This window comes from Dendrobates tinctorius, unplaced genomic scaffold (assembly GCF_039654945.1).
Source record: "Dendrobates tinctorius isolate UK_male_01 unplaced genomic scaffold, ASM3965494v1 ptg000250l, whole genome shotgun sequence".
In the NCBI taxonomy this organism is placed as follows: domain Eukaryota; kingdom Metazoa; phylum Chordata; class Amphibia; order Anura; family Dendrobatidae; genus Dendrobates; species Dendrobates tinctorius.
Window position 1 is genome coordinate 49,772,258 of NW_027361917.1, and position 26,673 is coordinate 49,798,930.

Genomic DNA, 26,673 nt, shown 5'->3' on the forward strand with positions numbered 1-26,673 from the left:
AACTACATCAGTGGTTTCTGTTGGAATCGCTGAAAAATGGGACGCCATCGGGAACCCTGACCGAGCCCCAACGGAGCAATTGTGCTATGTAGTTGTGCCGATCTGAAAAATGCTGCCAAGATAGAGGCCAAACAGTGACCCTGTCCGTTTAATAGAAGTGAATGTATCTTTCAGACTTCCCATCCGATTTCTGTTTTTCAGGGATTCCGACAGAAATCCGATAGAGTGCTCAGTGGAGATCATTGTATTAGTGTGAATCTGGCCCAATAGTGAATAAACAGCTGTGCTCTCCTGCAGCTCCCCATTTATACTCTCAATTGTCTTTTTGTTTTTCCAAACCCCAAAAAGGGGGAAGGTGTATCATCATCTATTAGTCCTACAGAAAAATTAAATAAACCTAAAAAGTTATGTATTATAATATAATTGTTAGCTAGAGCCATAAAATTAACTTTATTTATAAAATTAAGTAAGAAATGTTAAAATATGTGCATCAGCTCTCCCATAATGAAGAAATAGTAGCAATGAGTATCATGAATCAATATAGTGGGTATGAGAGAAGGCACTAATCAGAGGTATATAGAAACAAAGCTGCATATAAGCGCACTTTCTCCACACGTGCGCAAATAAACTGTTAATAATGAAAAAGCTCTTATATGTGCTAAGAATAACTGGTGTTTATCAGGAGCCTTCCTGCGCTTATATATGTCTGTGATGTGGCGTGCTTTCCTTGGTTTCACCCGAAGGTTTGGAGACGTGATGATTCAGCTGTCCTGGATCCACTTGAGTGGTGCGTCAGATGCCCTGGATCCGTGCTTGATCCTCCAACAACTGTGTAGACAGCGTGCCGGCCGGTCACGTCTGGTCTCACACTGGTTCGAAAAAAAATCTGCGGCCCTGTGCAAAGAGAGAGAAAGTACCCACTGTTCATCCAGATGGAAGCCAGTACTTTCTCTCCCTTTGTGAAGGAGAGCCTGCGGTTTTAGTGAGGTCACGCAGGCACAGGGCCGCAGATTTTGTTTCAAACCAGTGTGAGAACAGACGTGACCGGCCGGCAGTGGTCTGCAGAGGATCAAGCACGGATCCAAGACAGCAGACTTACAACTTTTATTTAAAAATTGAAAAGAAAAAAAATCCCCTCTCCCATATTTTTGGGCTCTTTGTAACATTTTTGGAAAGAAAAAATCCACTAAAGGCCACTAAAAGAAAGCCCTGCTCCTCCTGAAAAAAAAAATACAATTCATGGGTAAACATCTAGTTTTCTACAAAGTTATAGCCTGTTCTATACTAAGTCACTGAATTAGCTTTGGTTATGTCGTCTAGAATTCATGCATGGGAAAGGGGTTAAATGAATGTGTTCAGCGGATCATATAGGGCAGGGCAATACACAAAGATGACTCTGTAGGATGCACATCACTTTTGACCCTACGTTTAGTGGTTCTGTTGGGGCTTGTGTCCAGACCTCAAAACTGCATTCAGGCATGGATGCTGACGAGCTATTTACTACAGTGATGCAGAAGGAGTCACAGTATGCTCTATCATACATCATTTTCAGTCATATATGCCTAGTTGAGGCTGATAGCAAGTCATAATCTATCAAGTCTTACTCCCTGCCTCCTCTATATAGTGTCAGACCTTATGTGAACATAGCCTAATAAGGTTGCATGTGGTAGAGCCATTTTTGCTAATCTGCAAGTCTGATGCTCGTCTATCAGAGAGTAACACCTGTTTAATAGAAAGGGCGTAAACTTTATTTTTTTTTATCTCTTCCACCTTCTCCATATCATCCAGTTCTTTTTTCTGTTTAAACCAAGCCCCCCTCTCCTGAGGCTTCCGAGATGTTTGACCATTACAATAGTGATAAGATACGAATTCAGTGAATGCAGGCATCTTCAGGAATGAAATATCTATCAACCATAATGATTGATCTTTAGGAATTATTGAACACTGCAATAATCCTCCTGCAATGTTTTATATTTCAGCTGGTCTTTGTGACATTAATGAAACTACCACAACATCAGAAGACCGATGCAAATCCCCCACCTCAAGTAAGCATATTTTTGTGAGGGTGACTTAATTTGCATGTTTTAATTTCTAATCTAGCCGTATTAATTATTGTGGCTATATGTTTTTAACTACTAAATATAAAATATCATGCTTATCTTTGTCTAAGTATTTTTTTGTTTTTTTTAATTCCAGTGGGAAAAAGAGTAGTACACTTTGTTAGCCTTATGTTTTGTAAAACAAATATTTAGTGCATTAAAACATTATTTTTACCCTGGCCTGCAAAATTACTCTGACTGCATATTTACCAATGGAAAGCTACATGTATTAGTTTCCAAGATTTGTGTGGCAACCAAAATGGGTGCTTATAGTGTATTTTCTTTCAATGGTACTTTAAAACCACTGTTCTAGTATGTCCAAGACATCATTTCAAATTCTTCTTTGCCATAAGAGCAAGAATTTGCCCAGTTGTTTAAGGCAGAGTTCCCCAACTCCGGTCCTCAAGGCCCACCAACAGCTCATGTTTTCAGGATTTCCTTAGTATTGCCCAGGTGATAATTGCAGTACCTGTACAGTACAAGGGAAATCCTGAAAACATGACCTGTTGGTGGGCCTTGAGGACCGGAGTTGGGGAACCCTGGTCTAAGGAAGGCGTTGAAAAAAGAGATTCTGTCAACATAAGTATCAGTTGCAAAAAAATCTTTTGACAAGCTGAACAATTAGTAACACTTTATAGCATTGATTAACGCAAAAAAAAGTGTGACTAGGAAGCATTTAGGCGACATGCAGTTCTGTCGTGTAACCCTGGAATGGATGGGATGTCACAGTGATGGCCATTCTTTGAGCATATATGAAGTAATGCAGAATTTTAGGTAACAGGCTGCTCTTTTATATTTAAAGAGTTTGTTGAGATACAACTATTTTATATTATGGAGCTTAGGACTAAGAGCAGTGAACCCCTGCTCGGAATGCTTATCTCTAGACCAGAAGAAAGAGTGCTTACAATAAGCATGTCCAACTCTGGAGACCTGGTCCTGTCCTACACTACACAGGAAGACCATTGCTTAGAGCGATCACAGTGTAATACTTCTCTTGTGGCACTGCACGGCACAGAAACGTTTAAAGGTCAATTTACAAACCGTTCTGGCTTTTTGAACTTTTGGCCAATTTTTTAATTGCTTCCAGCAAGAAAGGGGTTAAGCTTGTTAATGATGAACAAATTGGATGGGGATGTCACCGTACAGCTAGAATAAAGTGTGTAAATTTTTCACTATCTTTGAGTGTTCATAAGTTGCCTCTGTTGTATGATCTATCATTTCTCAGCTTTGGACGAGCTTAACATCAGCGTATGACTTTGTTACCAAAATGAGCATATACGTTTTTCCATAAACTGATCAGTGTCTGACACGTAAACAGGAATTTTGCAAATGATAAGGATATTTTTATAAACAATATAGAGACTCCTAACCGGCTAATTCCTGGGGATCCAGCGCAAACCACTCCAGTGGTCTCGGCCATGACGTCAGGGTAGTCATACTATAAATTGCATTTCTGTTATGGTCTTTTGGCTTAATATAGGAATCTGATGAAGTTGGCCGTAAAGGTAAAAATGTAATGACTTGTAACGTAGTAGATCTGAACACCAAGTCATCGGTCCACAATTACAAAGAATTCTGTCATTTAAGAAATGTAGGTTGCTGGAGTGATTTTTGCACAACCCAGCCAGGAGAGAATACATATAGGAAGATAACTTTTATTAGACTGATAAAAAGGAACAAAGCCTAAATAATCAATGAAACTGGTTAGGGCAAACCATGAGTACCGTAGAAATGGAGCAGTCTCGTGTATGAACGAGATGAACATTCAGGATCAAATCATATAAAACCGTGAACTGTATTGTATTCTGTACATGCCCAACTGTGTAGTGCGCTTGTAAAAAATTAGTTAGATATCACCTGATCCGTGCAATAATATTTCACCATCTAAAGAGAGCAGCAGGGACCACGAGCCAGAAGGTGCGCTTGGTAATTAGCCTATTGTGCCTCATGTAGTAGCTCCCACCCTTACAAGGGCTGTTGCAATTTGTCTGTGCCACATGCTACAAAAGACCCCCATTCGCATCCTGATGCTTTTCATCCTTTGTCAAGAGGAATCATAACTGGAGTGTTTTTGTGGGGAATTCACAGCAGAGACTTTTAGTGACAGGGATCCCTGATTGAGTGTGTGGAGTGCTGCACAGCCTGAATGTACGGAGGGTATGAGGGTACGTTTATCCTTAGATGGATGGTGTATGTATAAGAGAATTAGTTCAGTCTCTCCTCCCCAGCTTGGGTGACTGACGTCAGTCAGGGGGTGGTGTCCATAATCCCCCTACCAGAGATGCTGACACCATTAAGAGACTCACGCGTCTCCTTGGCGACGTGCCTGTATAGCATGCTCTTCTCTGTATAGGAATCATTGGTAGACTGGTTCAGGTCCTGTCATTTTTGAGTAGTAAATTTAAAGCACCATTCCAGTGTTTGTTTATTTCATTGAACCACTGGATTAGTGATACTAATGTAAGATCCCTGCACCTAATTTTATACTCACACCCCATCACCTTCAGCTCTCACCGTAGCCCCCTCCGGTCCTGCACCATCATCTCTCAAGTGTAAGTCTAGGAGCCAGATTGAGGCTCTCATAGACTTGCATTGAAAAGTGATCTTCCACTCGTCCAGCAAACACTGGAGCAGTCTGGCAGGTCACAAACTGCTGGAGACCGACCATAGTGGCGCAGATAACAGCAGAAGATGGACGGTAATTATAAGACGAAGTGCACTTGCCTTATATTGGTGGCACCACTCCAGTGCTGCAATATAAAAAAAAAAACATGCTGGAATGACGCTTTAAAGGTGCACTTCATAAGTTTTTGAACTATCATGCTGTGAGGAATAAAAAATAAGCAGCACACCTCTCTAAAACTTGAAAATCTGCAATCATCGGGAAGATGCTTTTGACCATGTAAGCCAGTCCTTGCAGCCTTTTGTATAAAATAAAACAGTTTCCTTTATATCCTAAACGTTAAACCATTTAATAACTTTATTTTATTTTTATTGCACAATTCAGTAATATAAATAAACATGGTAAAGGGTTGTCACAACAAAAGTAGGAAAATTTGCTTTGGCGTTTATTATTAAAACTAGTGAGGAGTCAACATTTCTACGGTGAAAAAGGATAAATGTTGTGTAGCCGGGTTTCTGGAGCAGTGGCTACAGGGAGAAAATAAAGTTTCATTCTCCCTGCAGCCGCTCGCTTCTGGTCATCAGGGCAGGCGCTGTAACAGTCACCAGTCACTATACAGTGAGCGCACTGTGCTCACTCGCATGCACATTGAGAAGCAGACTGATCTACATAAGTGTTTAATTGCCATTTACCTGCAGCTTGCCACCGCATTAGCACTAATTAACATTTTGGATGTGACAGTTTTCCTTTAGGTAGTGTAAAATTTAAATTGTCATATGGTGAGATACATTAAAATATCACTGCAAATCGCTAGTATGAAATAATAACCTTGCAATGAAGAATTAGCTTCATGTTTTTCAAACTTTTATTTACAGTGTTTTCCTTTAAAACAATAAGCAGAATATATGTTTAAATGTAATGTAAGGAAGTCCGCTTTAACTTAAATGGGGTTTTTTTTCTCTAACGCCAGCATATTCTTCAACACTTTACATTACAGTTTACTTGTATAAACAAGATAATACATTAGAGTAACACTTTGTTTTAACACTTGCCAAAAGAAGTGACAGTCCTGCTCGCAAGCTTACAATCTACGAGGAAATAGAGGGTACACAAAAGGTATAAAATGATGTTTATCGTGTAAGGTCCATCCATCGATATAATACATAGGTGCATTCATACACTGCAGGAACCAGTCAGTATCTGTACAAGTACAGATACAATGTGCTATTGAGTGCATGGAAGGGAAACTAAGGAACAGGTGAGGTGATAGGACAATCTAATGAAATTTTGTTTTAGGACATTCTTCAAAATGGATGCTGGGAATTATCTGGATTTTCGAAGGTAGTGCATTCCAAAAATTGGCGCAGCACAAAAGAATTGCTGGAGACAGGAGTGATGGGTTCAGATCATAGAGGATGTCAGTCTTATCGCATCTATAGGGTATAACTTAAACCCATTATTATTATAGTGACAACATATTCTGCAGCACTTTACATTTTATAAGGGACTTGTACAAATAGTAAAGACTGTAGGATTCATTAGTACATACTCTGAATTAGAAGCCTATTTGCAATTATGTAAAAATGTAATGTTGTTGTATCTATGTATGAGGCAAGTTCTGTAAACCTGTTCTGTTGTCGGTATTGCAGCAGAGCACAAAGACTAATTGAGCAAAGAGTAAGACTGAAGGATAAAAGGTTTTTCTGCATCATGCTGGAGTGAGCAGATCAGTAGTGCTTGTTAATGATCATGCTTCTCAGCCTTACAGTTGAGACACAGGTCTCAAACTTTGTTTCTTCAGTCAGGAAACCTGTCCTGAGGCACAGGTTTAGAATGGGTTGCAGTTTTAAATATGTGATGGAGTCCATTTTGATCGCATTTTCAGAGAACCCTTTTAGTCATAGCCATCTATATCAATGGTTTCCTCCAGGTTCTTTGGTTTCTTTCCACACTCCATACTGATAGAATTTTGCAACATTTTGAAAATAATTTGGTAAAATCGCAATTTCCTTCCATCTTCCCCCTCAAAAAATGAAAACAAGTAAAGGTAAATAATAAAGCATAACCTAAGTCACTACTAAAACCATTTTAATTCTAGAAGAAAAGCATATAGACAACGATGAATCATGGTCCTAATGTTTTATTGATTTAATATAAGATTGCAGTGTTCTGCTAAATCAAGATGGATGATCGTGCAAATTTGTATATCTGTACTTTTCATGTACTTGGAAGCAGATACAGTTGTAAATTTATTGGCTCATTAGAAGAGTTTTACCAGAAGGGAAGGTGCTGCTGCCTGTCAGAGGAAAGCAGCGGCCAAAGCTTCAGGAGAATAGTATATTCTTTAAATAGGATATTGAAATATAAAGTGGAATATTTAGCTCTGTACAAAAGTTTTTTTTACTTGAGCAATATTTTACCCACATGTGAAAGTGGCTAAAAGTTTATTTACATGAACAGATAATTATTTAAAAGATGAACAATGCAATCGTAACTCACGACTAGCAATGTTAGACAAGTATTTATACAGGATGATTCATCCAAAGAGAAACAGTTGGCCGGCACCGCTACTAAGCTCACACATCTGGTTATAATAACATACAGGAGCCGCAGTCGGCTAAATATCCCAAATAACCCACAGGTGCTCATTGACATGAAGCAACAATGTCCACGAACCAAAACGGCAGAAAAAGTTGGACGTCACTCACCGGGTAAAATTTTCAAGACTTTATTGGGAAGACGGGAACGGGAGACGAAAACAAGAGTCACGATGATCGTTTCGCACACACAATGCGCTTCCACAGGTCACGTGGTAGGATGGGATTATCGGAAGGAGAAAACTCTTCCCAACGAACCCGCCCACAACATATGCATCTGACAAATTAAAATTAAAAAGACAATGCCATAATAGTTAAAAACAATAATATGTACAAAATACTTTGAGCGACAAAACCTTTAATTTAGAGGAAAATGGACATAGCAATCCTTTCATTTAAGCCCATGGATTCAAATGCGTGAGTGCGCATGATCCACCTTGCCTCTCCTATCAAAATATTTTTATGCAGATCACCTCCCCGAGGTGAAGATACAACTCTTTTTATCTCAGCAAATAACAAAACACTAGGGTCCCACCATATGCCTCCCTAATGTGGTTAATTAACCTACGAACACTTTTTCCTGAGATGATAGAATTGTAGTGTTCTCTAAATCTAACATACAGGGGGCGTATTGTTTTTCCTATGTTAAAAAAAAACAGGAACAGAAAATCACGTAAACTACATGGGTGGTTTTGCAAGAAATAAAATCAAAAACACGGTGCGTAACCGAACCTATATGCAAACAGCGGTCCGTTAAGTGTTGTGCGCAAAAAGGACAATGTCCACATCTATAATTTCCCATAGGGTCAGAAGAACTAAGCCAATTGTTCTGTTAACGATCAGTACGATTATGAACATGTATATCCTTTAAACTAGTTCTCATCCTGCACGCAAAAAGCGGACCCCTCTTTACTACCTCAGATAAATCATTTTCATGCCCTAGGATATACCAATTTTTTCGAACTACAGATCTAATATGACTATCCATAGGACCATAATTACCAAACTGAAGACAAATTTCTTCTCTTTCTTGTCTTTTTTTATCCTTTCTCTTCCCAGAAAGATTAGATTAGATTCTTGGATAACCCTAGTTTGTGTATCTCCAATTTATTGGGATACCCCCTCTCTCTGAATCTCCTGCACAAATCTATAGATTGGCTATCATAGCCTATGGCTGTGTTATTTATGCGTTTCGACCTTAGAAACTGGCTGTATGGTAGAGAATGTTTCATATAAGGTTGATGGTAACTGTCATAATGCAACATAGCATTTGTGGAAGATAGCTTGCGGTATACCATAGTACATAGAAACCCATCCCTGATCTCTAAGTAAACATTCAGAAACTCTAACGATTCACCCCCAAATTTTGCTGTAAAAGACATTCATGTCATTCGAACCATTAACCCCTTCACGACCAATGACGCCACATAGGCGTCATGAAAACTGGTGCCAATCTGACCAGTGACGCCTATGTGGCGTCATGACTTTAAAGCACCCCTGCGGGTCGGGTGACCTAGGTCACTGAAAGGTCACCTGACCCGCAGATACACGGGGCTTTGTTCTTCATAGGGGGCGTGGCTTCGCCCCCACTTGACTACGATGGCTCTGCTTGGCTGTTAAAAGTGAAACAGCCAATCAGCGATAGTAATATTTCATCAATGAAAATTGATGAAATATTATAATCCAGCCATGTCCGACGCTGCTGTAGCATCGGACATGGCTGGTGACAGCGATCCGACCCCTCCCGTTAACGGGGGCTATCTGCCCCCCGCCGCTGTCATCATCTGCCCCCCTGCCTTCCCTCCGCTCCCCCCCGGCTTCCGATCGCCCCCCCCACCCCCCAGTACTCACAGAGTCCCGTTATGGCTCCCGCGGTCCCGGACCATGGGCGCCGCCATATTGGAAAATGGCGGGCGCATGCGCAGTGCACCCGCCGGCTGCAATTTCCATTCATTTTGATCACTGTGATAAACTCACAGTGATCAAAATTGAATGAAAATTAAATAAACCCCCCATTTATCACCCCCATAGGCAGGATCAACTAATAAAATAAAGAAATTATTTTTATTTTTCCGTTAGGGTTAGGGTTGGAAAGAGGGCTAGGGTTGGAAAGAGGGTTAGGGTTGGAAAGAGGATTAGGGTTGGAATTAGGGTTAGGGTTGGAGTTAGGGTTGGGGTTAGGGTTGGAATTGGGGATAGGCTTGTGGTTAGGGTTATGGTTAAGGTTGGGATTAGGGTTAGGGGTGTGTTGGGGTTAGGGTTGGGATTAGGGTTAGGGATGTGTTGGGGTTAGGGCTGTGGTTAGGGATGTGTTGGGGGTTAGGGTTGAAGTTAGAATTGTGGGGTTTCCACTGTTTAGCCACATCAGGGGGTCTCCAAACGCGACATGGTGCAACCATTGATTCCAGCCAATTTTGCGTTCAAAAAGTTAAACGGTGCTCCCTCCCTTCCAAGCCCCGACGTGTGCCCAAACAGTGGTTTACCCCAACATATGGGGTATCAGCGTACTCAGGAAAAATTGCACAACAACTTTGGGGGTCTATTTTCTCCTGGTACCCTAGGGAAAATAAAAAATTGGGGGCTAAAAAAATATTTTTGTGGAAATTTTTTTTTTTAATTTTCACATCTCTGCGTTATAAACTTCTGTGAAGCACTTGGGGGTTCAAAGTGCTCACCAGGCATCTAGATAAGTTCCTTGGGAGGTCTAGTTTCCAAAATGGAGTTCTCTTGTGGGGGGTTTCTATTGTTTAGGCACATCAGGGGCTCTGCAAACGTAATGACGACCGCAGACCATTCCATCAAAGTCTGCATTTCAAAACGTCACTACTTCCATTCCGAGCCCTTACGTGTGCCCAAACAATGGTTCCCCCCCATATATGGGGCACCAGCGTACTCAGGACAAACTGTACAACAACTTTTGGGGTCCAATTTATCCTGCTACCCTTGTGAAAATAAAAAATTGCTGGCTGAAAATCATTTTTTTGAGGAAAAAAAAATATTTTTTATTTTCACGGCTCTGCGTTATAAACTTCTGTGACGCGCTTGGGGGTTCAAGGTGCTCACCACACATTTAGATAAGTTCCTTGGGGGGTCTAGTTTCCAAAATGGGGTCACTTGTGGGGGGGTTCCACAGTTTAGGTACATCAGGGGCTCTGCAAATGTAACATGATGCCCGCAGACCATTCCATTAATGTCAGCATTTTATAATGTCACTACTTCCCTTCCGAGCCCCGACGTGTGCCCAAACAGTGGTTCCCCCCCACATATGGGGTACCAGTGTACTCAGGACAAACTGGACAACAACTTTTGGGGTCTAATTTATCCTGGTACCCTTGTGAAAATAAAAAATTGTGCACTAAAAAATAATTTTTTGAGGAAAAAAAAATTTTTATTTTCAGGCTCTGCCTTATAAACTTTGTGAAGCATTTTGGGGTTCAAAGTGCTCACTACATATCTAGATAAGTTCCTTAGGGGGTCTAGTTTCCAAAATGGGGTCATTTGTGGGGGAGCTCCAATGTATAGGCACACGGGGGCTCTCCAAACACGACATGGTGTCCGCTAACGATTAGAAGTAATTTGCATTTCAAAAAGTCAAATGGCGCTCCTTCCCATCTGAGCCCTGCCGTGTGCCCAAACAGTGGTTCCCCCCCACATATGGGGTACCAGCGTACTCAGGACAAACTGGACAACAACTTTTGTGGTCCAAATTCTCCTGTTAGCCTTGTGAAAATTAAAAAGTGTGCTAAAAATCATTTTTGAGGAAAAAAAATTATTTTTTATTTTCATGGCTCTGCGTTATAAACTTTTGTGAAGCACTTAGGGGTTCAAAGTGCTCACTACACATCTAGATAAGTTCCTTAGGGGGTCTAGTTTCCAAAATGGGGGAACTCCAATGTTTAGGTACACAGGGGCTCTCCAAACACGACATGGTGTCCTATAACAATTGGAGCTAATTTTCCATTCAAAAAGTCAAATGGTGCTCCTTCCCTTTCGGACCCTGCCGTGTGCTCAAACAGTGGTTTATCACCACATATGAGGTATCGGTGTACTCAGGAGAAACTTTTCAACAAATTTTAGGATCCATTTTATCCTGTTGCCCATGTGAAAATGAAAAAACTGAGGCTAAAAGAAAATTTTTGTGAAAAAAAAGTACTTTTTTTTTACAGATCAATTTGTGAAGTACCTGGGGGTTCAAAGTGATCACGATGCATCTAGATAAGTTCCTTGGGGGGTCTAGTTTCCAAAATGGGGTCACTTGTGGGGGAGCTCCAATGTTTAGGCACACAGGGGCTCTCCAAACGTGACATGGCAACCGCTAAATATTCCAGCATATTTTCCATTCAAAAAGTCAAATCTTGCTCCTTCCCTTCTGAGCCCTGCCATGCGCCCAAACAGTGGTTTATGACCACATATGAGGTATCGGTGTACTCAGGTGAAATTGCCCAACAAATTTTAGGATCCATTTTATCCTGTTGCCCATGTGTAAATGAAAAAATTGATGCTAAAAGAAAATTTTTGTTGGAAAAATTAAAATGTCCATTTTTTCTTTCCACGTTGCTTTAGTTCCTGTGAAACACCTGAAGGGTTAATAATCTTCTTGAATGTAGTTTTGAGTCGCTTGAGGGGTGCAGTTTTTAGAATGGTGTCACTTTTGGGTATTTTCTTCCATATAGACCCCTCAAAGTGACTTCAAATGTGAGGTGGTCCCTAAAAAAATGGTTTTGTAAATTTTATTGTAAAAATGAGAAATCGCTGGTCAACTTTTAACCCTTATAACTTCCTAACAAAAAAATATTTTGTTTCCAAAATTGTGCTGATGTAAAGTAGACATGTGGGAAATGTTATTTAGTAACTATTTTGTGTCGCAGATCTCTCTGGTTTAACAGAATAAAAATTCAAAATTTGAAAATTGCGAAATTTTCTACATTTTCGCCAAATTTCTGATTTTTTCACAAATGCAAAAATTATCGACCTAAGTTTATCACTAACATGAAGCCCAATATGTCACGAAAAAACAATCTCAGAATCGCTAGGATCCGTTAAAGCGTTCCTGAGTTATTCCCTCATAAAGGGACACTGGTCAAAATTGCAAAAAATGGCCTGGTCATTAAGGTCAAAATAGGCTTGGTCATGAAGGGGTTAAGGCATAAGACAAAATCATTAAAGGAATTTTTGGGACCATCCCACACCATAAATATATCAACATAACGAATAAAAAATTTGATATGTTTCAAATATAAGTTGGTGTGAGAATAGTTGTATCTATTCTCAAATACTGCTAGGAAGAGATTGGCGAAAGTACATGTCACCGGAGTCCCCATAGCAGTCCCAACCTGCTGCAAAAACTTGTGTCCTGAAATTTAAACGCATTGTGCCTAAGGATAAATTGTATCCCCTCGCACAAAAAATCAGCAAAAGTGGCCTCGTTATCTGTTGTGTCCAAAATCTCCCTTATAACACTTACCCCCATATCCTGGGGGATTTTTGTGTACAAATTTTCAACATCAATGGAAACGAGAGAAATCCTGGGTTGCCACGAAAAACCTTTAATAACATCCAAAAAATTGTTAGTGTCCTTAATGTACGAGGGGACCTCCTTGAGCAAAGGACGCAAAAGACAATCTATGTACTGGGATAGGGGGGTCCTTGAGGGATCCCACCCCAGATACTATGGGTCAGCCTGGAGGACAAGACATGGACTTATGCACCTTGGGAATGCAATACCAATATGTTTTCTGGGGAACTCCGGCAGCAGTCTCTCCGCCATCCTCTTAGAGATTACAACCAGTTCAACATGTTTCCTTAAAAAGGAGCTAAGATCATTCTTAAACTTGTAAGTAGGATCATTTTTGAGTGTCAAATATGTCTGCACATCAGAAAGTTGCCTATTAGCCTCATTTAAATACAGAGACTTTGGCAGCAATACTGTGTTGCCACCTTTGTCAGGCTCTCACCACGTCATCTGACCAACTCACAATTTTCAGAAAACGCCTGTTTTTCTTCAATAGTTAAATTAGAGGGGGCTTTATTATAGATTATAGCTTCCATTTCTTTTAATACCTTGGTTTCAAAAAGAACAGTAATGTTTTTTGGTGAAATTGGGGGCATACAGTATATGAAGATTTCAGACACCCCATAAAAGGTTTGCGATTCAGATGTATTAGTTACCGTATCAGCAATAACATTTTGTCTCACATAAGCTATTCAACAATAATACATCGTCTCTGATGTCAGCAAAAGAGCTGGAGTCCGCAAGAAAACCCAACGGACCCACAGTGAAAGGGCTAGCGTTCTCGACTACAGCACCATTAGGTTTTTAAGAAAAAGACTTATGTAGATGAATTTTTCTAGTAGCCTTAAATCAATTTTAAAGTCCACAGAATCATATTCCCTTGGGAGACAAAAGTTTAATCCTTTCGATAGCAAAGAAAAATGTGCCGGAGTCAAAACATGGTTGGTTAGATTGATCACTAGATCTTTAGAGAGGATTACTTCTCCCTTCGATTCCACGATAATGTTTTTCTTTAGTACCGTGGTGTAATGTTTTCTCCTCTTGCCCCCTCTCCTTGTCCTCCGTTTAAAGGGACAGGTGCAACACTGGAACAGTCCTCACCAATACTTGAATCAGAATCTGTTGTTAAAGGGAATCTGTCACCGGAAGTTGGCGGCCTGTGTAAATGGCCTGTGTCCGGTCCGATGGGTGGTGTTTATTCTTCTTTCTCCACCCCATCCGTGGCCCCCGTCCGCGATCTTTTCCGGTATTGGAGAAGTTCAACTCCATATTTTGCTCGTGCGCAAAACAATCTTGCTTCATGCACGCACAGTATGCTTTGCCCAACTGCTGGCAAAGCCGAAAATCATTACTGCGCATGCGCCGGTACACTATGTCCCCGGAAGTATTTCGCTGTGTTTCGGGACATAGTGTACCGGCGCATGCACAGTAATAATTTTCGGCTTTGCCCGCAGTTGGGCAAAGCATAATGCGCGTGCTTGAAGCAAGATTGCTTTGCGCATGCGCGAATTATGGAGTTGAACTTCTCTAATACCGGAAAAGATCGCGGACGGGGGCCACGGATGGGGTGGAGAAAGAAGAAACATCGCCCACGTTAGAAACTGGCTGTATGGGCGCATATGTTGTGGGCGGGTTCGTTGGGAGGAATTTTTCTGCTAGCAGGTATTTCTCCTTCCAATAATCCCATCCTACCACGTAACCTGTGGAAGCGCATTGTGTGCGCGAAACGATTGTCGTCACTCCTGTTTTTGGCTCCCATTGAAAACTTCCCAATAAAGTGTAGAAAATTTTACCCGGTGAGTGCCGTTCAACTTTTTCTGCTGTTTTTGGTCCATTTATACAGGATGAGAATCATAAATGAAAAGTTTGAATAGCAATTGTTATATTGTACATATTGCACTTTATTCATAGACAGATACATATTTAGGGAGTGAATTTGTCGGTCAAATAATGACATGAGCAAGCAATCTCCATTTTTGTTACAAAGTTTTCAAAGACTGTTCAAAAATTTATTCGCGCTCCTAAAATAATGCATGCCTGATGAACAAGCGTTTTTGGAGAAATCATTCAGTCACTCGATGCATTCACATTACACAATTATTGTGAACAATGAGTCATTAGCATTACAGTCTGACATACTATCGGCCAGTGTAGCCTATTCTAATATTTGACAGCAACGTTTTGTTCTGAAAAGAATTGGACTTTAACTTCCAACTGTATTTCTCGATTTAAAGGGGTATTCCCATCTCCAAGATCCTGTTCCAATACGTACTAGGTGTAGTAGTAGTAATAATATTATTAGAAAATACCTTTAATTGGAAATCTCTATATATAAAAATGAATGTGTGTGTGTGTATCACCAACCAATCACGAAGCATCTTTAATTTCACCAGAGCTGTTCAAAAGAAGCTGAGCTGTGATTGGTTGCTATGAGCAAGTTTTCCTTGCAAACAATCACTAAGCATCTCTCATTTCACCAGAGCTGGTTAAAAGAAGCTGAGCTGTAATTGGTTGCTATGACCAACAGTTTTCCTACTTGACAACACCTCAGCATACACTGACATAGTGTGAGAAATCTAGCATCCCCAGGAACATAAGCTCCCAGCCATTGTCTGCCCCCTGAAAGGAGCAGAGAGCACATGACAGAAATGAATCCCCCCTCCTGTGCCCATATACCCATCACACATCCTCCATCCCGTATGCACATCTTCCCTCTTAAAGTGATAATTGGTATGGAAGTCAGAGCAAATCCATCTAGCGCTTTAGTTTTGACCCCAGGCCTCTCTTAAAGGGATCCCGGGTATGGAAGTTAGGACAGTTCCGCTCAGCTCTGTGGTTCTGTACCCAGGGTCTTTTAAAGGGATCATTGGTATGGAATTTAGGACAAATCCACTCTGCGCTTTCGTACTGACCCCAGGCCCTTCTTAAAGGGATCTCTGGTATGGAAGTCAAGGCAAATCCATCCAGCGCTTTAATTCCGACCCCAGGCCTCTCTTAAAGGGATCCTCGGTATGAAAGTCAGAGCAATTGCCTTCGAATGCTCTGGTACTGACCCCAGGCTCTCTTAAAGGGATCTCCTGTAATGAAGTTAGGACAAATCCCTCGGCGCTCTGATTCTGACCCCAGGATTCTATTAAAGGGATCATTGGTATTCAAGTCGGGGCAAATCCACTCAGCGCTCTGATTCTGATCCCAGGCTCTCTTAAAGGGATCCCCGGTATGAAAGTTAGGGGAAATCCACTCAGCGTTCTGGTTCTAACCCAAGTCTCCTCTTAAAGGGATCCTCGGTACAGAAGTGAGGGAAAATCCACTCTGCACTTTGGTACTGACCCCAGGCCTTTCTTAAAGGGATCTCCGATATGGAAGTTAGGGTAAATCCCTCAGCGCTCTGATTCTCACCCCAGGCTTCTATTAAAGGGATCATTGGTATGGAAGTTAGGACCGTTCCACTCAGCGCTCTGGTTCTGACCCCAGGCTGACGGGGATGATGTGGGATATTATGGGTAGTAGTCCGGTAGCTCTGGCTGACGGGATGATGTGGGCTATTAGGAGTAGTAGTCCAGTGGCTCTGGCTGACGGGATGATGTGGGATATTAGTTGTAGTTGTCCGGTGGCTCTGGCTGATGGGATGATGTGGGATATTAGGGGTAGTAGTCCGGTGGCTCTGGCTGACAGGATGATGTGGGATATTAGGGGTTGTTGTCCGGTAGCTCTGGCTGACAGGATGATGTGGGATATTATAGTGAATGTGGCTATGCGGAGTGGGCGGCGCTCTACACTCGGCTTTATATATATATATATATATATATATATATATATATATATATATAATCATTATAATTTGTTATAACTAACCATAGTTAGCTACCATGCCCGGGCAGCGCCGGGCTCTTCAGCTAGTGTATTATAATTCTTATGATTTGCTATGTGGCTTACCCCATATGCACGGCATTGCAGTATTTTAGGTATCCATGGTTACAACCACTCATAGTGACAGCTGTTAGTGGTCGTAACCATAGATATCTGAGCTACTGCAATGCCCTGCACACCGGGTAAGTGACACAGCGAATCAGAAGAACTATAATACATTTCTTATTGAAGGGATTTACAAATATTATTACACCTAGTACATATTGGAAATAGGATCTTGGATGAGAATACCCCTTTAAATCCACATAGGTGTTACAACCAGTGGTGGCTCATGTGGATTAGTGGACCCACTGTGCCACAGTACCGGGTCTGCCAAGAAAGGGTTGTGGCTAAGCGGCTACGTGGTGTCAACTGGAGCCTCTCGTGGTGAAGTCAGGCTTGTGCAGCAGGTAGCTGCTAGGTACCACTCCATTGTGCATTCAGTGCATATAGGGGTGTGACCGCCCTCTTTCTGAGCTGGGAATGCCATCCAGTCTGGCCTAAGCTGTTACTAGTGGTTCAGCCGCTCGACCCTTATTCACATTCATGCCACTTGGCAAGTGAAAAGGTTTTAAATACTAGAGTAGGGACTGTCCCACAAGGGTTGCCGTGACGTGGCGGGATGGCTTGTACATTATTTTGATCAAAATTATGTTTACTAAATACCCTTATTATTATTATTATTATTATTATTACCTTTATGCATTATTTGCAGTATATTTTTTACTTTTTAGTTCAGGATATTTGTGTTTTTTGCTTTTTGTTTTCTCAGGTACCACTCCTAGGCAGAAACCAGTACTGCAGCGGCTGACCCCAGGGGTCCGGTACGCTCGCACTGAATAGGGCTCCGTTCAGACTAACAGGTTAAGTTTGAGTTCACTGCAGAACAGCACTGACTCGGAGATTCAGATAGGGACTATGTTCAGGATGCTGGCCACACCGGGACCAGATCAACAACTCGCTAGTAGGGGAGACTAATGAATGCTGTTGCTTCAGCAACTCCCTAAGGGAGAAGGGAGTCTTTTTTATACAGGATGACGCTCAGCAATTGACTGGGAGCCATCCTGCAGGTGAACTAATTATAATAAGTGCCTCTCAGCAACAGACTGAGGGCATTTCACTATATGTGCGCTGCCCCTTTAAGAAGGTGGAAGCGAACGCGTGACGTGCCGCCAGGAAGTGCAGCGTGCACAAGATATACCAGCAGAAGGGGACCACACTGAAGGGTTTAGGAGTTTCAGCTCCTTAACATGTGCCACCCTGTTTTTAAAGGGTCCAAAAGTAATTGGACAATTGACTCCAAGGCTATTTCATGGACAGGTGTGGGCAATCCCTTCGTTATGTCATGCTCAATTAAGCAGATAAAAGGCCTGGAGTTGATATGAGGTGTGGTGCTTGCATTTGGAAGGTTTTGCTGTGAAGGAAACATGCGGTCAAAGGAGCTCTCCATGCAGGTGAAACAAGCCGTCCTTAAGATGCAAAAACAGAAAAAACCCATCCGAGAAATTGCTACAACATTAGGAGTGGCAAAGTGGCAAAATCTACAGTTTGGTACATCCTGAGAAAGAAAGCAAGCACTGGTGAACTCATCAATGCAAAAAGACCTTGGCGCTCACAGAAGACAACAGTGGTGGATGATCGCAGAATAGTCTCCATGGTGAAGAGAAACCCCTTCACAACAGCCAACCAAGTGAACAACACTCTCCAGGAGATAGGCGTATCAATATCCAAATCTACCATAAAGAGAAGACTGCATGAAAGTAAATACAGAGGGTTCACTGCACGGTGCAAGCCACTCATAAGCATCAAGAATAAAAAGGCTAGACTGGACTTTGCTAAAAAAAAATCTAAAAAAAGCCAGCACAGTTCTGGAAGAACATTCTTTGGACGGATGAAACCAAGACCAACCTCTCCTGGAATGATGGAAAGAGAAAAGTATGGCGAAGGCATGGAACAGCTCATGATCCAAAGCATACCACATCATCTGTAAAACAGGGCGGAGGCAGTGTGATGGCTTGGGCATGCATGGCTGCCAGTGGCACTGGGTCACTAGTGATTATTGATGATGTGACACAGGACAGAAGCAGCCGAATGAATTCTGAGGTATTCAGAGCCATACTGTGTGCTCAGATCCAGTCAAATGCAGCCAAACTGATTGGTCGTCGTTTCATACTACAGATGGACAATGACCCAAAACATAAAGCCAAAGCAACCCAGGAGTTTATTAAAGCAAAGAAGTGGAATATTCTTGAATGGCCAAGTCAGTCACCTGATCGATCTCAGCCCAATTGAGCATACATTTCACTTGTTAACGACTAAACTTCAGACAGAAAGGCCCACAAACAAACAGCAACTGAAAACCACCGCAGTGAAGGCCTGGCAGAGCATCAAAAAGGAGGAAACACAGCGTCTGGTGATGTCCATGAGTTCAAGACTTCAGGCAGTCATTGCCAACAAAGGGTTTTCAACCAAGTACTAGAAATGAACATTTTATTTACAATTATTTTAATCTGTCCAATTACTTTTGGTCCCTTTAAAAACAGGGTGGCACATGTTAAGGAGCTGAAACACCTAAACCCTTCATCCAATTTTAATGTGGATACCCTCAAAGGAAAGCTGAAAGTCTGAACTTCAACTGCATCTGAATTGTTTTTTTTTTTTTAATTCATTGTGGTAATGTCTAGAACCAAAATTAGAAAAATGTTGTCTCTGTCCAAATATATATGGACCTAACTGTATGCTAAACCTTCTCTTCAGCTGATCAGGAGGAATCAGACTGCTGGAGACCCTGGCAAAAAGGAAATGCAGTGGGAATCTACCACAGCCTATATATTTTGTAGCAGGTGAAATATTCTGTTACATATTTGAAGCTCTCAGCAGCCACTTTCCATTAGCAGGTTGTCTCCTATGGACAATTTGTGCCCACATTCATATAATAGATGAAGCTGCCACTTTGGATTTCCCCAAAGCTTAGCCAGACTGGATAGCTGTCAGAATGGTAGCCTTCCATCTCTACCATTCTATGATATAGGAGAGTCCCTATCTCTAGAAGTTCCTACCTGTACATGTCCTACATAGTCGGCCACCATTTTGAATGGCTGAAACTGCTGCTCCCTTTCAAAGCAGCTATTATAAATTGGGTTGGAAAAGTGCTTCTGCATATTTAAGCATGTATAAAACGGAGCAGAGTCAGATTTTTACAGTGTGGTGACAAGTAGCAGTAAATAGCAGCCTTTCTGTAACTTTTGCATATTTGCAGAAAAAACGCAATAATTTCAAAGAACCTTGTGCATCCCTTTGTTTAGACGTTATAGAGATAAAGACTTCAGTCTGTAGTATGTGTTCAACCTCGTCACAACCATAATTAGTAGTTGTCGTCCTGTTAGTATGTTGCACTGTACGGCAAAGCCAAGAATATTCCTTTTATGTTTTATCTTGGAAGAGATGTCTGTGCTTATTAGATGACCAGGAGCTGATATAATCTGCTGCCTTTCACAACCATATGACTCAAAGTGATCCATACTTGCGTTTAATACTTCAATCCTGAACCAAGATCCCGCAGGAGTTAGATACGCCAAGTTTATTAGGTACATGCTTCTTAATAAACTTGGCACCTCTCATGACAATCTGTGCTTCAGAAAAAAAGAATCTACTGCCGCCGTTATCTGACGTAGATTCCAGCTTCAATGTATATTCTGGCTTGCATTATAGTAAACGTGTTGCTCAGCTGTTGGTCACACTCTTTTGCAAAGCCTCACTCACTTTTTCACAAAAACATCCAGCTACAATTTTAACGACTTTTTGACGCCAGGAAACTAGTGTAGAGTGAATTATTAATTCCCCCAAATGTTTGCTCCCAAATGAATTATCCATGTGACATCCATCTAATGGCAATGGTGACCATTGTAGCCTACTTTTCATGGCCATCATGTCTTTATGGGATGGGGAAAGGGTGTGCACAGCAGTGATGCATATCAGTATTTTGGAATAGATTTCTTTCTGTACACAAGAAACTTTTTTTTTTCTTAATTTTTGACTAGAGTGCTGGAATTGCAATGAAGACCGACACTTCTGCATAATAACATCATAATGACTTAGTTTCTTTCAAAATCGAGACTCTGATTGATAGACCCCTGTATGAGCTGTCATTATGTTTTGGTTTTATTTGATCATTCGTAGAATACATTTTGTGACTTTTTTTTTTTATAGAGGAAAGCTTTAATACTGTATTTACAATGTAGTAAACACTCTTTTGGTTAGCACACAGGAGTTCAAGTAGTTGAAATCTTCTTAAAGGGGTTGTCCACTACTAGGACAACCCCTTCTTAAACTAAATGTTATGTTCCGATAAAATAATAAAGACTGTACTTGCCTCCTGTGCCGGCTCCCTTCCAGCAGTGTCGGCACTCACTGTCCCAGAGCTGTGATGTGATGGAATGACTTCTGATGCCGGCGCTCAATCAGCATTGACATCAGTGTCCCCGCCTTCAGACAAACTGAACATAAGGGAGTCCAGGATCAACTGCAGCCCTGTCTTCCTCTTCATGTACATTTTGTACAAATTTGTAGACAGTGACGCCAGCGCTGATTGGGTGCCGGCGGCATGTGTCATTCCATCACATCCCAGCCCTGGGGAGAGCGAGTGCTGACACCACAGGAATGGTGCCGGCACGGGTGGGGAGTATAGGCTTTATTATTTTATCGGCGCTAAGAAGGGGCTGTCCTAGGAGTTAGTGGACAGCCACTTTAAGATAACCTCAGAAAATTTCTTCAGTTGTTGAAAGCAGGGGGTGGGATATGTGAAAAGCAGGGGGTGGGATATGTGAAAAGCAGGGGGTGGGATATGTGAAAAGCAGGGGTGGGATATGTGAAAAGCAGGGGTGGGATATGTGACCGGTTTAATACTGTAAACTATGATAATTAGTTGTTTTTTATTTTGTTTTGCAACAGCTTGCTTATTCATTCTGTAAAATGTGTGAATAATACAAATTATGCGTAAATGTTTAATTTGCTTGCAGTTTGAATAAATTCCACGACTGCTTATAATTGTGTGCCAGTTAAGTAATTTACGTTATGCATTCAATGTGTGAATAACTGCAGTTACTAACCTTGCTTTTCCATAACCACCATTGCGTCCTTATACGTCTAGCTTGATTCTTTGCTATATCTGTACATTAAATTTTATTTTCACTTGTATAGGTTATGGCTCTCCCAAATATGATGAACAGGAAATGAAATTATTTATAGAAAGGGGTACAGTATTGATGTTGTTCATAACTACTCAGCCTTTTTCAGTTTCAGATGTCCTCCTTTTAGACACTGACAACTTATATTGACATGTTATTTGCAGTGAAGAGCAAAAGCAGAAAGTTTTCCAGGGCGGTAGCCACTGATCTAGGTAGGACAGACACAATTCTCCTGTCATCCTATTGTTGTGTCTTGCTCTATCAGAAACTAACCACAAGGGGAAGGGCAACAATCTCTTCTTTGATTGCACCACACTAATCACTTTGTTGCTTCTGTTTTGGGGTTTGGTGACTCAATTAACAAAAAAAAAAATCATGGATTGGAAAATCATTTTTCCAGGATAAATACTTTCTTGATAATTGAGTTTGTGGTTTGTCTGGGAAATAGCAAGGTTCAAGTAATACAACATGCTCTGGCGAACAACACACACGCAAATTTGATTTTTCCAATGAACAATCTCAATAGTCACAAAGTTCATTACAAAATCTCTCCTAAAATGACCGGTAACACAATGTATTTGTATGTTGAACCATGCTGTCTGACCAGTTATAAGGTGAGTTGCACTTGGTTCAGATGTTGGCTTTATTTATATGTTCCAGTAAGGGGTCTTCTTCACTTTATATTCCCGGGAAGAGGAAGTGTTTAGCATATCACTGTCATTTTATACAGATATATTCAATCATCTGTTCTAAAAATTAAACTGATTAGCTACGGTAATTATTTTTCCTTAAATCTTATTATTGTGCGTTCCTTTAAGTATTGTCCAGATATTCCATATCGCGAGAGCGAAGTATGCCAAGGTAAAGTATATACTAGTCAAAGATATTTTTATTATTATAGCGCCATTTATTCCATGGCGCGTTACATGTATTCTTAACAAGGTGTAACCACAGTTAATAAGCCGATATGGCTTCGCAATCAGTCTTTATGTAAGAGGTAAGTACAATCATCCTGTTAAATATTCCTGTAGCAATAGATCTCATGATTCATAATGTTTTATATAGTAGAGATTATTCAATTAATATTGGTGCATAATATGTTTAACGAAAACAGGAGTACTGGCATGAAAATATAGGGCATGAATATAGAGAAGGACAAATAGAGCAAGAATCACAAAAAGAGAAAAAAAGACTGAAGAGCTAGTTCTGAATTTGTAGTTGTAAATGTTAGAGGTAAAGGAGTTGTCCCTTTTCAGAAATTGTTTCCCTATCTGCACAATTTGATGTAAAAACAAGCAAACTGTGCTTTATTTAACCTCCCGATGTCCGGTTCTGGGGGCTGCCACAATCTGTTGTTTGTCTGCAGCAGTGCTGTCTTGTTGACATCATTGTAGCCACTGAGCGCAACAAACTATGTACTGTTGTGCTCAAAAGTTTACATACCCTGGCAGAATTTTTGCTTTCTTGGCCTTTTTCAGAGAATATGAATGATAACATCAAAACTTTTTTCTCCACTCATGGTTAGTGGTTGAGTGAAGCCATTTATTGTCAAACTACTGTGTTTTCTCTTTTGAACATAACTGTATATGGGGAAAAGATGGCTGCAACGGCTCAATCCCTTTATTGGTGGATTCTTAGGCTGTGCAAGGCATGTGGAGTTCAATATCAGGAAACCAGCGTTCCCTCACCTGTAAAGATGTACTTGAAAATGTAATCTAAGCTGGACATTCACTTTAAACAATAAGAATGGATAAATGGGGTAATGTTCATGAGTCCTGGGTGTGCGGTTATCAGAGAATCCATGGCAGGAATTTGAAGTTGACCCTTGCATTTCTGCCCCAGTTGTGCCTGCTATTCTGAACTAGCGCTTTCTATGCAGAATACACAAGAGGAATCCTTTTTCATTTATTTTTTGCCATAATACAGACAAAAATTTACTTGGATTTTTTTTTTCATTTGCATGAGAAATTCTCATTGAATACTAAATGTTTGAACAAGACTTATAGGGGTTGTTCAGAAATTGAAAAGCTTCCACAGCACTCCTATAAAGGAGGCAAAGACAAAATGCTAAGGAATCCACGCAGCTTAAACAATTAAGAAGAAGGAATAGAGCTTATAATATTCTGTAAACGGAAAAAGAAGCATTTTTTGTCCTTTATGGTATTTACTGAGCTTACATATTATACCTTCACAACTATCTTACATAGATAGAAAATGAAAGGGAACCTGACAGCAGGTTTTCAGAGCCTAAACCAGCGTAAACAATGTAATATACAGTATTTGGCATGTTGATGACATCCATATCCTTAAATTAAGTTTTTGCCTCCATTTTCTTCCTATGTCGGTGGATGCAATTAAACATGCATGTGAGGGGCTTGGCCCGACTCTGCAAAAATATGGAAAAATTATAGCTCTTAAAATATGGCCATGCAAGTACTTTTTTTTTTTTTTTTTTTTTTTTGCAAAAAGCGTTTGTGTGTGATAGCAGCCAAACATAAAAATAATATAAATCTGGTGTTGCTGTAGTTGCATCGCCCCAAAGAATAGTCGTCTAATCACTTATAACGCACGAGGAACAGCATAAAAAATAAAATTGATTTTAGACCTGCTGTTGATTTGTTTATTCTGCATCCCAAAGATTGCAGTAAGGCTGTGCTCACATTAATCCTGCATTCTACACTGAACACTTGTGTAACTGAATTTCCATGTAAAGCTCTAAAATACGTGATTCAGATGGAACCTTCAATGGAAGATTCCCTATAATGAGGCACTGTGGACACTATCTGACATATGATCCAGCTGTGTCTGTCTTATTAAGTGTGCACAAAAGCATGATCGGCTATAGTTTTGTGTACTTCTAAAAAGACTGACACCACTGAATAGAGGCCAGACAAAGTCCAGAGTAACTCTGCTGCCTCATTATAGTGAATGGATCTGTCGGGGGTTTCATCTGAATAATGTAGTTCAAAGAGTTAGATGGAAACCTCAAAGTAAGTGGTCGGCGTAGAGTGCCAGATAAATCTGATCCAAATCCAAATGTTCCCCTCCCTTTCAAGCACCATAGTGTGCTGAAACCACTTGTTTGGAATCTCTGAAGTAATGGGAGCCCACTTAATTTATGGGGTGTGTGTCTTCAGGAGTAAGAGCTGGGCATAATGTAAAGGCACTGCAATGACAGATTTGCAGTTTTTACTTCAACATCCATGGCTGCTTGTTTCTGGAAAATACCCATGGAGTCAAAATCGTTACTACACCTATCTCAGTAATGGGAGAGTCTGTCTTCACAGAATACAGATTTTCCCTCAGAATTGAGACTTTTGATTACCAATTCTGTCAGAGAAAGAAGCAGATTTCTCTGATCAGATATATTACAAAGTTGCTTATTTTTGAGTACTATTTATTAAAAATTAACACAGGTACACTTTAATGTTTTGACCTAATCCTATCATACTATAAGGATTTTATAGGCATCATACTATATAGGTTCTCAGACAATTGATGATGACCCATATCTGTCAGGCATATTGTAAAACGTATTGCATTGCTATTGGAAATAATAAAATAAAATTGAAAGGGTCTTATCGTGGATATATAGGCTGAGTTACTAGCATATATCCCCCTTTCACCACCATACAAAGAATAGGGGGCATCCTCAGGTGCACTATCCAATGCACCAATGCCACGAATAAATCAATGTCGGGTGTGCACTACTCTCTGGCCCCCAGCATCCACACCAACCCATCTTTAAGCCCCTAATTCATAATGTAACCGCAGCAGAAAGTGTAACTATTTGGAAGAGAATTTTAGTGGGCACCAAAATAACACTTCAAGGTCAAACCCATCCTAGGTTGTCAAATGTTTTACCTCTTACGCCACAGATTTCTTAATGCCCAGCTTATCCTGATTGGTATCAAAAGGGAAACATATATGGGTAGTTAGATGTACCTGCTTATTCATGTCCCTGGTAAGCAGTAACCCTTTCTTGTCCCTCTTATACTATTCATTACTTCAGTCGTAGATAAGATTCTATAATGCAGAAACACAAATAGTAAAAAAAAAAAAAATTATACAAGGCAATGCATTCTCACAATCTGCACACTTTTACATTAGATACTCAGGCACATAAACCTCCTATAGTCGACCCTACTAATCTAAAGAAATAATTGTAGAATCTGTCGACCTCTCCTCTTAGATGAGGAACATAATCGATAACCCTAAATCTCAATTGGCTAATTGTATTTTCCTTCTCAACGTGCTGTGGAATCAGTAAGTCTGTTATACCTGTATCTTGTACTTTTGTGTGTTCTTATACTATCTTTGTTTTCCATCATTGTTTTTTCAATTTTTAAATTATTCTACAAGTAATAAGTACAATGAAGCTATATGTACACTACTCAAAAAAATAAAGGGAACACTTAAACAACAGAATATAACTCCAAGTAAATCAAACGTCTGTGAAATCAAACTGTCCACTTAGGAAGCAACACTGATTGACAATCAATTTCACATGCTGTTGTGCAAATGGAATAGACAACAGATGGAAATTATTGGCAATTATCAAGACACCCTCAATAAAGGAGTGGTTCTGCAGGTGGGGACCACAGACCACATCTCAGTACCAATGCTTTCTGGCTGATGTTTTTGGTCACTTTTGAATGTTGGTTGTGCTTTCACACTCGTGGTAGCATGAGACGGACTCTACAACCCAAACAAGTGGCTCAGGTAGTGCAGCTCATCCATGATGGCA

At 40.6% G+C, this 26,673-nt stretch overlaps 1 protein-coding gene across 3 annotated transcripts in view; it reads left to right on the forward strand.

Moving 5' to 3' along the window:
- The window catches only part of STXBP5 (syntaxin binding protein 5), a 492,483-nt gene that overhangs the window by 433,823 nt on the left and 31,987 nt on the right, over window positions 1–26,673 (forward strand). The window contains exons 19-21 of one of the 3 annotated variants that reach the window (XM_073557677.1): window positions 1,980–2,045; window positions 21,940–21,993; window positions 22,091–22,138. In XM_073557677.1, coding sequence (XP_073413778.1) covers window positions 1,980–2,045; window positions 21,940–21,993; window positions 22,091–22,138 — 168 coding nt within the window. The remainder of the gene's footprint in view (window positions 1–1,979; window positions 2,046–21,939; window positions 21,994–22,090; window positions 22,139–26,673) is intronic. The other 2 variants (XM_073557678.1, XM_073557679.1) reach the window with 2 other exon arrangements.